Here is a 14,614-nt window from a genome sequence, read left to right as displayed (position 1 = left end):
TGCACAGAAGGTTTATTGGTTTCTCTTGGGACGACCCCCTCCCGCCACTGTCCTGAGCGTCTCCCCATGATTGGGAAGCAAGAGCTGCCTCAAGCCAGTTCTGGGTTGCCCCGGCTCTGGGTCGACCGTTTTGTTCCCTGAGTGTCTGAGTCCCTGGTGGCGGCCTTCACTCGGGGTCAGCGGACACGAGGTTGCTCTGGAAGAGCTTGAGGATGTGGTTCTCAATCACCTGTTGCACTGGGATGGGGATGGGAGCAGAGAAGGCGGGCTGTGAGCTTGAATGGGGGCTGCTGAGGCACAGGTACTTTGCAGCTGCACCTGCTCCCTGGCAGGTCCAGGGAATCAACCCCCCTCCCCGTGCACAGCTGGGAGCCCTGAGCATCTTCTCCAAAGCTTGTAAGAATGTATTTCTTCTCGGAGAGTTTTCAGAGCTATAAAGGTATTTCTTAGCAAACCAAACTGGCGGGTTGTGATTTCTATGAAAAGATGATGGAGGCTGTGAGGAATGGCGTCTGTCCCAAATGGAATAAAATTCCTCAAAAGAAGGAGGGAATGTTTCCTGAGCCCTCTACCTCCTCATGACCTTAGAGAGGGTCGGTTCTGTTAGGATCTCCCGATTTTACAGATGGGAAAGCTGGGTCTCATTGTTAGGGGAAAGTGGGGATTTTAACTGGGGTTTGCCAGTACACCCTCCTGACACCCGCCTCCCGCACAGGTCCCTGTCACCTTGAAGGAGGGTGGGAGAGGGCCAGACCCCTGCCCTGACTGCTGTAGCTGGCCCACTGCCCTTTGTGTCCTCCCTCCCCTCGGCTTATTCCTCCTCAGGGCTGGGAAAGTCCGACTGATCCCCCTGCCTAGGCTGGGCTAGGCCTCTCAGTGCCTGTGTGTCCCCCATCATGGCTCCAGACATTGAAACATGTCAGTCTTCCTCCCCCAGCACACTGGGGCCTGTAGGGGCCGGTACCCAACAGGTGTCCAACGTTTGCTGGCATGAACACTCACTGCTGACACAGCCAGCATCTAACAGCTGGCATCTAATGCCTGCGTGGGGTATCATGTGCACCCCTCTTTGTGGTCACTGCCTAGAGTATCCTATCACTACTCCATGTGTCTCAGACCAACCTTTGCGGTACCCCAGAGCCACGGCGAGGTCCATCGGGGTGTAGCCAGAGTCAGCCTCCGTGGTAAGGTCAGCTCCTCGGGCTAGAAGCAGAGCGGGGGCAGATGGGAGGAGGCTGGGAGTGGGGCATAGAGGGGCTGCAGGGGTGCTCGGAGCCAGAGGATGCGGGGCAGGGGATGGAGAGGGGGCTGAAGGGAGTGCTGGATGGGGGAGTGGATGCAGAGAGGTGAGTAGGAGTGCTTGAGGAGGGGCTGAGGGGGTTACTGGATGGAGGAGCCATGTTGGGGAGCAGGGGAGGACTAGAGGGGAAACCAGACTGGAGGGGATGCTAGAGGGGGACAGAGACAGGGCTGGAGGGGGTGCTGGGTGGTGACGTGGAAGGGAGACTAGCCCCAAGGGCAGAAATCTAAAATGGGGGCTCAGGAGGTCCAGTGACTCCCCACCATGCAGCCATAGTTCCGCTGTTGCCCACATGATCCTGAACAACACGCATCTCCGAGCCCCAGTCTTCTCTGATGAATGTGGCCAGCAGGACCCCCACCTCTGGGGTCCCTGAGGCACCGAAGTCAAGTGCTGGGCTGAACCATCCTCAGACCCCCATGTTCTCCTGCAATTTCTTCTCACCCAAGCTGATTTTGGTGGAGCTGCCCTCCCCAGGCCCCAGGTGTTCCCCAGCTGGGGCTCTGGGCCCCACTCACCCAGCAAGGCCTCCACGCACTTCACGTGGTTCCCTCGCACGGCGTACAGCAGGGGGGTTCCTCCGTTCTGGCGTGGGGAGACAAGGCTCTATCTAGCCTTTCCTGATACCCAGGACTCCCTGCAGCCTCTGGCCTCTAAGCTATCATGGCTTCTCCCCCCGCTTGTCACCTGGCTGGCTGTCTCCTCCCTTAGGGCTCAGATCAGGCATCCCTGCTTCCAGGAAGCCCTCCCTGACCTCCCTCACTGAATGGGCACCTCTGGGCTCCTGCAGCTGCCTGTGCACCACCCATCACAGTGCTATCCACTACATCTGAGCCCTGTTAAGTCACCTGCCTCCCGACAGACTGGGAGCTTGGGTAAGCTCTGTCTTGCTCACAGCTGTGTTTCTAGCACCCAGAGCAGGGCCTGGACCCAGCAGGTACTCAGTACATGTTTGGAGTCAGGAACACAAGCCAGGAAGCTATGGTAGGGTGGCTGGGCCGGTGAGGTGGGAGACCAGGGCAGTGGGGTGGGCAGGTGGCAGCGCAGCCCCTCACCCAATCGTAGATGTTGATGTCCACATCCCGCTCCAGCAGCAGCCCCACGATGTCCGTGTAGCCACCCGTGCTGGCCAGCGACAGGGCACTCTCCCGCTCCTTGGCCAGAATGTGTGGGTCGGCTCCCTGGCGGCAGAGGGTGATGAGGGGAAGAGAGGGGCTGAATGGGGAGGGTGGGGGCCAGAGAGCTGTGAAGGGAAGGATGGGGAGGGGAGGGGCAGTGAGAGGAGGGAGCATGGGGTGATGAGAGGGGGCTGGGAGCAGAGAGGCAGTAAGGGAGGGATGGAGGTAGAGAGGTAGTGAGGGAAGGGGTGGGGGCATCCCAGGAATCCCAGGGTACCCCCCTGTAGCCCTATTTTACAGACCAGTCCCCAGTAGATGCAGCCAAGATCCCCACCTGCTTGCCTGTTGGGACCCCCCTGCTGGACCCAGACGCACCCACTCAAGCAGGAAGCGGACAGTCTCAATCTCTCCAAAGGCTGAGGCCCAGATGAGGGGGGTGAAGCCACGCTCATCTGGCTTGTTGACTAGATTGTCCCCTGGAGGAGGGGGTGGGACAGGGGCTGGGGTCAGATGCAGAGAGACCATGGTGGGGGGGAGGCATACAGGTAGGTGCACACAGATAGAAACACCATCTCATGCGTGTGGACACACTAGCACATACACGTAAACAGGCACACATGGACACACAGGTCACCCCGGTGCCCATGAGTGGACACACAGGACACAACGTGTGAACACAAGCACACGTGTTCAGACAGACCTCAATACACCATCACACGTGGACATGCCAGCACATGTCTGGACACACACCTTTCCTCAGGTGTTCCTTCAGTTGGCTCAGCTCCCCCTGGGCTGCGAGCTGGTGGATGGACAGTGCTGGGTGCCAGAAAAGGGAGAGAACCTGTTGGGGTGGGTGGGTACCTGTCCTATGCCCTCTCTGGGCCTCAGTTTACCCCTGTCTAAAGGGACTCCGTGACCCATTCCCCCACTGACGCCCTGGGGACCCTGGGCCCTACTCACAGTCCAGGGTGGCTGGCAGGGCGGAGACCTCATTCCCGCGCTGCCGGTTGGTGAGAGTGGTGGAGTGCTTCAGGGAGCTGCCTGCTGGAAAGAGAGGAGGGGCCTCAGTGTCCCCTCAGTGTGTGTCTCTGGGGCTATGGGGAAGACCCTAGGGGTCTGGAGCTACTGAAGACAAGAGCCTGAGATCTCACTGTTCACCCAACCCACCTTCTCAGATACCCAGGGATGGTCATCTCCTCTGAGCTAAGCAATGTGCCAGAAAGTAAGACAGAGGCCCTGCCCCAGGGAGCCCAGGGGCAAGGAAGTAAATCAGGCAGCGAAACAGAATAAAATTTAAAGTAGAAACAGTGCTCAGAAGAAATAAAAAGCAGGTATAAGGTGCTGGAAAGGCCAGGGGGCAGAGGAGGCTCTATTTCATATGAGGTGGTAAGGAAGGGCCTCTCTGAGGAGGTGATACCAACTGAGATTGATGTAGGGAGGATAGCAGGCACAGGAAGAGGTGGGAGACGAGCATCCAAGGCAGAGGGAACAGCAAGTGCAAAGGCACCGGGGTGGGCTGAATCAGACATGTTCAAGGACTCCACTCAAAAATAAATCCTTGGTTTCTCAAAAAGTTAAATGTAGAATTACCATATGACCCAGCAATTTCACTCCTCATTATCTACCCAAAAGAACTGAAAACAGGTGTTCAGACAAATCTTTGTATACAAATGTTCACAGCAGTATTACAATAACCAAAAGATGGAAACAACCCAAAAGTCTATCAACAGATAGATAAATAAGCAAGACGTGATCCATCTGTACAATGGAATGTTTGTCATTCAGCCTTAAAAATTAACAAAGCTCTGACATCTGCAACGCCATGGATGAACCTTGAGAAATTATGCTCAGTGAGAAAAGCCAGACACAAAAGGTGACATAGTGCATGATTCCATTTATATGAAATGTCCAGAACAGGCAAATCCAAAGAGACAGAAAGTGGATTAGTGGTTGCCAGGGGCTGGGGAAGGGAAAATGGGGAATGAGTGCTAATGTGTAGAGTTTCCTTTTGGGGTGATGAGAATGTTCTGGAACTAGATCGATGTGGCTGCATAGCATTATGAATGTACTAAATGCTACTGACTTGTTCACTTTAAAATGGCTAAAATGAATTTTACATTACGTGTAGTTTACCACAATTTAAAAAAGTGAAATTGTAAATAAGTCAAGAAGCCCTGCATGGGTTGGAGAGGGAAGATGTGTCCCAGGTAACAGGACCACAAAGACAGGTCCTGTTCCTGTTGCCACGCCTGACTTCCTACCATCAGTGCATCCATGCCAGACGGCTGAGCCCAGAGGAGGGGTCCTACCCTGTGGTGAGAGGACTCCAGCATCTGCTTCAGGGTTCCCAGTCTCCGGAGTACAGGGGAAGAGGCTGAGGACCACAGTGTCTGAGCTGTCAGGGGTCTCATCCCTGGGGTCTTCTGGGTCCCCAGGCTCTGGGGCGGGGGGCTGCTGGGCCAGGCTGAGGTTGTCCAAAGGCTGGGTGGGCTCCATGCAGGAAGCTGGTGGACACACCAGAGGGGAGAAGACAGTAGTTATCATTAACTCTTAAACGAAGTAGGTATGGACTGCATACCCAACCTTGTACTGTGATGGTAGGCAAACCAAGGCTCAAGTTAATTGCCAGAATGTAGCAGAGCCAGGAAATTAAAACCAGAGTCCAATTGCTTTTCACTCCCCTCCCACCACTGGTACCTGCAACATGCAAATGGTTAAAAGTCCCAGCTCTGGGGTCGGACTGTGTGGGTTGGATTCCCTGGGCTGCCAGTTACAGAACTTCAGCGCATGACTTAACCCCTCCATGCCTCAGTTTCCTCGTCAATGAAATGGGGAAATGAGGCCTAAAAGAAATCAGGGGTCCTGATTCATGGGCAGAGCTTAATAAATGTTCCCTGTGTTTATTTTTGGGGGTCTCCAGAAGTACAGCCAGAATGGTCTTTAGAAGTAAGGATGGTCAGACTTCTTCTCACGTACTTTGGACATGTTATCAAGAGGGATCAGTTCCTGGAGAGGGACATCATACTTCGTAGAGGGTCATCGAAAAAGAATTAGACCCTCGACGAGATGGACTGACACAGTGGCTGCAACAATGGGCTCAAGCATAACAAGGATTGTGAGGATGGCGCGGGATTGAGCAGTGTTTCATTCTGTTGTACATGGGGTCGCTATGAGTCGGAACCGACTTGACCGCACCTAACCACCACCACCAGAATGAGTGAGGGCTCAACAAAGGCGTGATTGGCCCCAGTACCACCCACCCTCCCTACCCGATTCAGGAGGTCCACTCACCTACCTCCTCACGAGCCTCCTCCGTCCCCCCGCGCCTCAAGACGGGGTCCTCCAAAACTTGGGGGCTCAATGCACAAACTTTTCTCCTCCACTTGATGTAGAGAGGGCCAACTGGAACCTGGACCCTCAGCGCCCTGGTTCCTCTGCCGGGACAGAGCAACTTGATACGCGACGGCTACCCACACACCAGCACTCCCCCACTGCGCCTGCGCACCTCCGCCCCCCAAAAGTGCGGAAAAACCCGAGCTTCGAGCCGTCGGTTCTGGCCCTTTAAATCTCGGGGGAAGGGGCGTGGCTTTTGCTGGGACCCCCGAGGAACGCAGTTGCGCCTGCGCGTTGCCGCCCCCGCGGCTCAAGAAGGATGGGTGGGACTTCAGAGGGCTCTGAGGACTTCACTGAGCCCGTGCTCTCACATCAAGCTCCGCCCAGAGGTTTGTTTAGATTAAGAGCTGTCCCCAGCTGGCAGGGCGGGAAGAAGTAGGTGGGGCGTCCTGGACTTAAAAGGGCAACGAACCCATTACCGCCCCCTCCCATAACAACGTCCCCTCTGCAGGCCCGGGGACCCAGGAGACATGTGCGGGCGTTTGGTAGCGGCAGGGAGCACAAGAAGGGCGTTTCTACGGCCCGAGGCGGATAGTGTGTGGACTGTCCCCTAATTCGTCTGCCCCCGAAAAGAGAGTTCTGGAAAGGAGAAGGCCACTGCCCCTCCCCACCTGAGTGTTCCTTCTGAAACCTCGAGATGTCTCCACTCCCTCCTCACCCACCCGCGGTGTTCTTCTCCACCTCACTCACAGCTCCTCTCCTGCCCAGGGAGACGGAAGGGTGAGAAAAGCACGCCGACTGGTACCGGAACTGGAGCAGCTGCGGCGTCCGATTTCCACAGGGGAAGCCTAGGGCGGCCGTTCCCACCTCCAGATTTCCGGTTCCGGTCTCGGTAGCGTCTTTGGCCGCCGTCGCTATGGAGGAGCCCGAGATGCAAGTCAAAGGGAAGAAAGGTGGTTGGGGGCCCCGGGCCGGACGGAGGGGGCCGCGTGGGGGTAACTCGCGGAGTGACGACCTGAGAAAGGGTGGGAGGGGCGCCCGCAGGGGCAAGGGCGCAGAGAGAGCGGGTGGGGGACATGACTGAGCTACTGTCGAATCCCAGACCTTGGGAAGTTGCTGTGTCTCGGATTTGTCATCTGTAAAATGGAGAGAATAACAGTCTTCCCCTTCATAGGATTCTTGTGAGAATTCACTGACTTGATATTTGCACAGCGTTGGAAGCGCGCCTGCGCGTGGCAATCGCTGTGTGTATTGCTTCCTTTTTTTTTTTTTTAATACGTTTACGCACATAAATATGTTTAGGTTTACCTACCAGATATTTACAGATGATATAGTAATAAGTTGTAAGTTACTCTAAATTGGTTGTAAACTAAACGAATCTTTATTACCCGCTTATTTCTAGTTGATTGTTTAGGAAGTATAAGTACATTTAATTCCCATTCCCCATTCTTCATAGCAACCCTGTGAGGTGTAAGCTATTGTGACGCTCATTTTCAAGACAAGGAAAAGGACCCCCTTTAGACCCCTAAGAGGCTGGGTTGTGCCCTACTGAGTTAGCTGGACAGATCCACATGCAGCCTCCTTTGATTGTCAAACACTCCTGGGTTCTCTCACTCACCAATCACACTGCCCTGGTGCCCTGGGCAATAACATCGACTTTATTTGTATAGCAAACTTTGAGATGGATGCTGTTATCCCCTTTTTACAGATGAGGAATCTGAGGCTGAGACATCTCAGCTTTCATGAATCCAAACCTGATACTGTTTTCATAAAGACATAGCCCAATAAATTGCAATACATATAAGAAAAATGAATAAGGTCCTGAGGTCGAGCATAGTGGAGGGGTCATCTGATTAAGCTTGTTGGTCAGAGAGGGCCTCTCCCAGGAGGTGACTTTTGAACTGAGACCTAAGGGATGAAGAGGAGCCAGTGGGGGAAGGGCTGGAGAAAGGTGTCTCAGAGGAGGAAACAGCGGATGCAAAGGTCTTGGGGTGGGGAATAGTTCGGAGTTGTGTTGTCTAATACAGTCTCTACTGGCCACATAAGGGTATTTAAGTTTAAACTGATTAAACTTAAGTAAAATTAAAATTGAGTTTCTCAGTCACACTAGCCACATTTCAAGTGCTCAATAGCCACGCGTGGCTAGTGGCTACCATCGTGGACAATGCAGATTATGGAATATTTCTATTATCTCAGAACTTTCTTTTGGGCAGTGCTAGGAGTGCCTGAGGGACAGCCAGGAGGCCACACAGGGCCTCATGGGTGGTGGTAGGGAAGGCAGGTTTTATTCTTTGACTGGTAGGAGCCATGGGAGAGTTTCAAGCAAGGGAGGGACGTATTTGATGTGTTGTTAGGAGCTTGCTCTGTCTGCTGCATGGAGAGCATGCAGTTGGGGCAGGAGGGGAAGCAGGGAGACTAGGAAGGAGGCTTGGCTGGCACCCAGGCAGGGGAGTGGTGGAGTGGTGTACACAGGTGAGATTTGGGTTTTATTTTGTGGCACAAGCGTGGTCTGTTCACAGTTGGGGTAGGGTTGCGGCAGGGAGGGCTGGGGATGACAAGATGGATGGAAATGCCACTTGTTGAAGCAGACCCTGAGATAAGGATTCTGTGTAATTTATCAGGAGAAACCCACAGGGGAGATTGGGAACGGGGCAGGGCCAGGGAGGAGACTGAGCAAAGGCAACCTCAGGTGAAATCCTGGAAGGGAGGAGCTTGGGAGGGCAGGTCATGCCTCAGTACAGGTATTGGGCTTTCCTATGCCATGTGGTCAACTGTGGCTAAGGGCTGTCAGGCTGTGAATGCCCAGGCACTTTGGGTCCAGTAGCCTGTGGGCATTCTCCAGAGAAGAGTCTCAGGCACAGTTGTGACAGGGGTCTGAGGGACCCGGGCAGCACCAGTATATCTACTTCACATGGGTTTGGGAGGGGAAAGACTAGGAGTTTCCTGGATATGTGAATGAGGCCATGGTCCCAAGGAACCCCCAGAAGGGCCCTGCTATGACTGTCGCCTCTGGCCACCTACCAGGGCCGTGGTGACCCAGCTGCTGGGGAGGGACCCCACACTCCTCTCCCCTCTGGCTGGTACATGGGTTGTAGAAAGAGTGACTCTGATGCTTTGTCCCCTTGTTTTCCCCCTCCCTGCCTGGCTGTCTTCGGGACCTGGATGCAGTCACAGACAAGTTCACTGAGAGTGTTTACGTGCTAGCCAACGAGCCGTCCGTGGCGCTATACCGACTGCAGGAGCACGTGCGCCGCTCCCTGCCCGAGCTGGCCCAACACAAGGTGAGCTGCTGCCCACCGTGGACCTCCCTCCTGTGGACCTCCCTAACACCTCCTAAGCTGGGGCAGGAGGGTGGCCCCATGAGGCCTGTTGTGTGGAGTAGGTGCTGTGGGGGTAGGAGCCAAGTCAGGGACTCTGGTGAGAAGGAGTCTGGTGGCCCAGCCAGGTCAGGCTGTGGAGACAGACCTGCATGTTGAGGAGGTGAGACTGGCAGAGGGAGCAGCTGTACAAAGGCCCAGAGTCACAGAAGGCCCAGACAGGGAGGGAGGGCAGAGGAAGGAAGGGAATTGCAGGAGGGAAGGTTTGGGCTGAAGGGCTCTGTGGCCACAGTGAGTGCCCTCTGCAGCGGCCTCACTGGTCATGCCCTCTTGCAGGCGGACATGCAGCGGTGGGAGGAGCAGAGCCAGGGGGCCATCTACACAGTGGAGTACGCCTGCAGGTGAGTACTCAGCCTCCCCACACTGCCGAGGCCTCACCATCGTACCCAGGGGTCACTCTGCCCTCCAGAGTCTCCCTGCCGTGACCCTGAGTCACCCCACAATCCCTGGCCTTGGGCATTCAGGGACCCAGGGAACCCCATCCTGCCAAACACATTTGAGTGGAGGCCTGTGAGTGGAGGTGTGGCTAGACCTGTTCTTCCCTCGTCTGCCCCTGCCCCTTGCTGTGCTAAGCCTTCCCCCTCACTTGTCATTCAAAGAGGTGACCTGGATCGTCCCTTGGGTGCAAGGAACTGGAGCCTCAAGGGGACCCAGCACTGTGGCAGCACCACAGACGGGATGGGGTGACCAGTGGGAAGGGTGGCCACTGATGCGGGTCAAAGCATTTGTTTTTTTTTTTTTTAAGTTTCTCTGCATCTTGAGGATGAAAAAAGGAAGTGGGTGATATGGGCATTTTTCATTCATAGTAGATACAAGATACTGGAAAGTTCATTTTATGAACAAATGGGTTCTTTTGGGATAATCAAGAATTTAGCAAATTTTGGAGTCCAGTTATTTTGCTTTTTTAGGGAAAGACACCCCATAGCTGTCTGATGTGACAAGCAGGAGCCTGTGTCTCCCCATGGCGTGGTTTTGCTGCCACCTTGTCCCCGCCCTCCTCAGTTGACTGTGTTTAATGTCTTGTTGCAGCTGCCCCGGAGTTGGACATCTGTGTTTGGAGGTGCCATTTGCCTCCATCATGGGCTACGGCTGTTCTGGGGGAGGAAGGACACTCCCCTGGCTGTTCTTGTGATTCGACTCGGGTTCATTTGCCTTTTGCGGTTTGGTCAAGTAATGATGGGTCCTAGGCTAGATGGCCTGGTGCCTTGGGCTCAGGGTGGGGTGTTCTGCTGTGCACAGCCCTGGTCCCTCTGATGGGATCAATGAATGCCTGGGCAGATGGCATTTGCCTGATGATGCAGCAGCCACAGTGAAAAGTGGTTGCAGATGCCCTCCTTACCTCAAGGAAAAGTTAGACAAGAGGTAGGAGTTTCTCTTTTATAAGCACTGGCAGATGGCTCTGGGAGATTCGAGCTCATCAGCAAGCCTGGAGGTTAAAAGAAGAAAGTGTTGATGTCCATGCTTCCCCTAGCTCCTCTAACTGCGTGTGCCGGTGTGAGAACCCTGGGCACAAGTGGCTATCCAAGATTCAGTTCCTCCCTCACACAAGCTGCATTTCAAGAGGCTGGCAGCTGTGTGAGTGGTCAGTGCAGATGAAGAGGATTTCCATGACGTGAAAAGTTCCATTGGATGGTGCTGGACTAGGCAGGATGCTAGTGTTCTCTGGGCCGTAAGCATTTTCTAGAGTGACTGGTATGTTCTCTAATGCTTAAAGTTTCATGAAACTGCTTCTTTTTGTTGTTTCAAATGCTCTCAGCACCGTTTAAACAGTTAAAAACCAGAGATGTTAAAATTGCATGCCTGACATTAAATAGTCAATAGTTAGCTTATTAGCAAGCTTTTTATGCAAGTGTGGAATCAAACGCTAGAAAAGCTGACTTCATTTGATAACGTTAAGGCGATCGTGTTAGAGCTGCCTCCCAATGGCAGTAGAAATACAAGTAGTTCTTACAGTTTTCCTGGCTGGACAATTAACTCATCAGAGCTGGTGAGCATGGCACACTCTGTGGTCTTGGGATCGTTTTCCTGCAGCTCCTCGATCCACAATAAATGGGAGTGATTTTTTTGTATTTAATAACCAGATGTTATTGAGTCGCCCCTAACTCATGGCAATTCCTTTTGTGTCAGAGTAGAACTGCGCTCCATAGGGTTTTCAATGGCTGATGTCTTGGAAGTAGATTGTCAGGCCTTTCTTCTGACGCACCTCTGGATGGATTTGAACATCTAACCTTCTAGTTAGCAACCAAGCGTGTGAACCATTTGCACCACTCAGGGGCTCCTTGTTTTTAAATACCAAAAAAAAAAAAAAAACTCAGACACGTTGTTGAATTGATTCTGACTCAAGGCAGTTCTGTGTGTTAAACAGAGTAGAACTGCTTCATAAGGTTTCCTTGGCTATAATCTTTATGGAAGCAGATTGCCACGCCTTTCTTCCACAGAGCCGCTGGGGGGTTCAACTGCCAACCTTTAAGTTAATAGTGGAACACAGACTGTTTGTGCCATCCAGGGCTCTTTTATTTTTAATAGAAGGATTTAAAATGATACTTTTAGATTTACTGCAGATGTCGTCTAACAGGCGGTGTTTGTCATACCCGTGCCCTGAGTGGCTTTGCTAATGTCTCTATTGTGCCACGGAAAGGATGTTCTCATTGGAGTTTACCATATGGCACCCACACCAAGCTTGGCACCGTTTGCAGCAGTGCACCCCTATCTGGTGGTGGGTGACTGTGGTGGCTGGCTCAGTCTAGACTCAGAGCTGCTGACGGTTCAGTTGACAACCTCCCTTCAGAAACAGGATATGTTGTCTGAGAGGAAAATGAAATATCTGTGTGGCCGCCTTTTTGGCTTTTATCTCCAAAAGGTGAATGTTTGGCTGCAGGGACACAAAGGCTACGTCTTACCCATGCAGTCTGCTGCATAGATGCTGTCTGGGTGCATGAGGATGAGCCCCAGGGAGGTGCCAAGTCACTGCGGTACCTACTGTGCAGGGCCCGGGGTGGCTGCACCCTGTGGAGCCCCTCTCCCTCCCTCCCTCCCTCCCTGCCTCCCTCCCGTGCTGGGGGCTCCAAAGCAGCTGCCGCCCCACCTGACCGAGCCATCCTCCTGTTTCAGTGCTGTGAAGAACCTCGTGGACAGCAGCGTCTACTTCCGCAGCGTTGAGGGGCTGCTCAGACAGGCCATCAGCATCCGGGACCACATGAATGCCTCTGCTGCCCAGGGCCACAGGTAGTCCCAGGTGCCCACCGCCACCACCACCGCCTTATGAGGACCATCGGCCAGGAGCTGCCCTCTCCTTGTCCTTTGGTGTCTGCTGCGGGAGCGTCCAGTCTCTTGGCACCTGGAACTGAGCTCTGCCCTGTGCTGGGCCCTGGGCAGGCACTGGAGACACCAGGGGCTGAGGCAGCGTGCTCAAGGGGTGGGAGGGGGAAATGTGACACCAGGTAAACATGATTAACAAGAGCATCACAGATGCCGCAAAGGACAAACACTGGATTTTGGTCAGGGCCTCCGAGAAGGAGTGGATGAGCAGAGGCCTGGATGACACTGATGGGGAGCTGACGGGGACGGGGCTTCAGGCGGGGTGGCAAGGGCAGAGGCCCTGGGACCAGATGAGCTGGATGTGTTGGATGAGCTGGACGTGTTGGAGGAACGTGGAGGAGCCGAGTATGGCCAGCTTGGGGAGACTAGGATGGGTCAGGAGGTGGTGGGGGCCACAGGTGCTGTGAGGCTGCTCTGTCCTTAAGACTGGGGCTGAGGGAGGCCCTGCACCAGGCCTGGGTGATCTGGAAACGAAAGGTGCTCCCAGGCTTCATGTGTTGTGTAGGAGGGTTCTGGAGAAATAGCTCTTCTGTTTTTCACACTAACCTAATAAATGTGCATCTGATGCACTCACACTCGCTGCAGGCCATGAGCTCACCTTGGGGTACGTCTGCTGGGCAGCCCCCGAGTCCTGGCCTGCTGGTTCCCTGCTCTTACTAGGCAGATGGAAAGAGAAGTGTGTGTTGCTGGCTCTGATGCCTGAGACGTGAGAATTGTTGAACACAAAAGCTTCCAAAGTATTTAAACAGGTGTGAGCATCCTTCCCTCTACCACTGGGGTCATTTACACTAGAAGCATGGCTTCAGGAGGCTGTTCAGTGATGGCATAAAGCACCTGGCATGGGCCAGCACACAGAGGGCCTCAGCCTGGTGTTCTGTCACTCACGGTTCCAGCGTGCCTTCAGTGCTGTACTTGTGCCTGCTCTTGTGAACGCGCAACGTGTGAGTCTGAGTGGCGTTGGCAGCGGCTGGGCACTACTCACACCTCCTCTCTATGCGTCCATGGGATTGGGCACAGTCTTGAGGGGGTCTCAGTCAGGCTCCAAAGGGGGCACTGGACCCATGTGTACTGAATGCCAAGGCCACGGCCCTAGTGGCCAGAGTGAAACCCACGCCTGGTCTGGGGTTTCCTGATGGACACTGCCATGTTTTGTTCCAGCCCTGAAGAGCCGCCCCCACTCTCCTCGGCCTGATTCCAGAAGAGACTTCAGGTGCCTGGCCTCCCCTACCAGGTCAGTGCTGGAGGGTGCTGGGGCCTCCCCTACTCTGGATTAACCTGCCCACCGGCATCCATGCTTGTGTAACCACTTGGGCTCTCTGTGGTGCTTATGGGTGAGCTGTCATGGGAGGCAGTGGGGGTGTCTGTGATCTAGTGTCCCACGTCTGTGCCCTCTGTGCTCGGGGTGCGTTCTCAGTCCACCTCCCAACCTCTCTCCCTGCCTCACTCTTGTCCACAGGCCTGTCCTGATCCCAGGTTCCTTCCAGGACCAAGAGGAGAACTCACATTCCCTCTCTTGCCACAGCCTAGGGTGTTACACAAATACCAGGAGTGGGTAGCCTTAAAGAACAAACCTTTATTTTTTCATAGTTCTTGAGGCTGAAAGTCCAAATTAGGGTCTTGGCCATGTGGGTTCCTTCCTTGTCAGTAGCCCCGGATGTTCCTTGGTTCATTGGCTTGCAGACAGTCCTCACGTGGTGCCTGTCTTCCTGTTTTTGCTTGCCTGTGTCTAGTCTCATTTTATGACTCGGAAGTGATTCGGTTTAGGACATGCCCTATACTGGTATGGCGTCACTAACATATCAAAGAAAACCCTATTTCCGGACAGGATTACAGCCCCAGGTGTGTTGTTGTTAAATGCTGCCCAGTATTCCGACTCATAGCGACCCTGTGTACAACAGAAAGAAACACCGCCTGGTCCTGTGCCATCCTCACAGTCGTTGCTATGTTTGAGCCCACTGTTGCAGCCAGTGTGTCAGTCCATCTTGTTGAGGGTTTTCCTCTTTTTCACTGATGGCCCACTGACACCAAGCATGATGTCCTTCTCCAGGGACTGGCCCTTCCAGATAACATGTCCAAAGTGCATGAGACGAAGTCTCACCATCCTCGCTTCTAAGGATCATTCTAGCTGTACTTCGAGCCCTCACACCACCACTGTGTGACCCTGAACA

General features: G+C 54.0%; 2 protein-coding genes across 6 annotated transcripts; one reads left to right on the top strand and one right to left on the bottom strand.

The window, feature by feature from the left end:
- Positions 1–82: 82 nt before the first annotated feature.
- RFXANK (regulatory factor X associated ankyrin containing protein) lies at positions 83–6,569 on the bottom strand. Of its 5 annotated transcripts, none has more exons than XM_023738736.1 (10): positions 6,502–6,569; positions 5,714–5,852; positions 4,728–4,922; positions 3,379–3,462; positions 3,169–3,234; positions 2,794–2,894; positions 2,356–2,481; positions 1,819–1,885; positions 1,123–1,203; positions 83–237 (listed from the first exon to the last, which is right to left on the bottom strand). In XM_023738736.1, the coding sequence occupies exons 3-10, from the start codon at positions 4,912–4,914 to the stop codon at positions 167–169; spliced, it is 783 nt and encodes a 260-aa protein (XP_023594504.1). In that variant the 5' UTR covers positions 4,915–4,922; positions 5,714–5,852; positions 6,502–6,569; the 3' UTR covers positions 83–166. The 5 variants fall into 5 exon arrangements, with proteins under 5 accessions (XP_023594504.1, XP_023594503.1, XP_023594505.1 ...); XM_023738735.1 differs by having other exon boundaries at positions 6,423–6,515; XM_023738737.1 differs by lacking the exon at positions 6,502–6,569 and adding an exon at positions 6,474–6,492.
- Positions 6,570–6,592: 23 nt separating this feature from the next.
- BORCS8 (BLOC-1 related complex subunit 8) lies at positions 6,593–13,645 on the top strand. Its single transcript, XM_004384355.2, has 5 exons — positions 6,593–6,704; positions 8,920–9,032; positions 9,405–9,469; positions 12,240–12,353; positions 13,605–13,645. The coding sequence occupies exons 1-5, from the start codon at positions 6,668–6,670 to the stop codon at positions 13,636–13,638; spliced, it is 363 nt and encodes a 120-aa protein (XP_004384412.1). The 5' UTR covers positions 6,593–6,667; the 3' UTR covers positions 13,639–13,645.
- Positions 13,646–14,614: the final 969 nt, after the last annotated feature.

The sequence above is a fragment of the Trichechus manatus genome, unplaced genomic scaffold (genome assembly GCF_000243295.1).
Source record: "Trichechus manatus latirostris isolate Lorelei unplaced genomic scaffold, TriManLat1.0 scaffold00122, whole genome shotgun sequence".
NCBI lineage: Eukaryota > Metazoa > Chordata > Mammalia > Sirenia > Trichechidae > Trichechus > Trichechus manatus.
The sequence above is the reverse complement of the archived record's forward strand: the minus strand, read 5'-3'. Positions and strand labels throughout refer to the sequence as shown.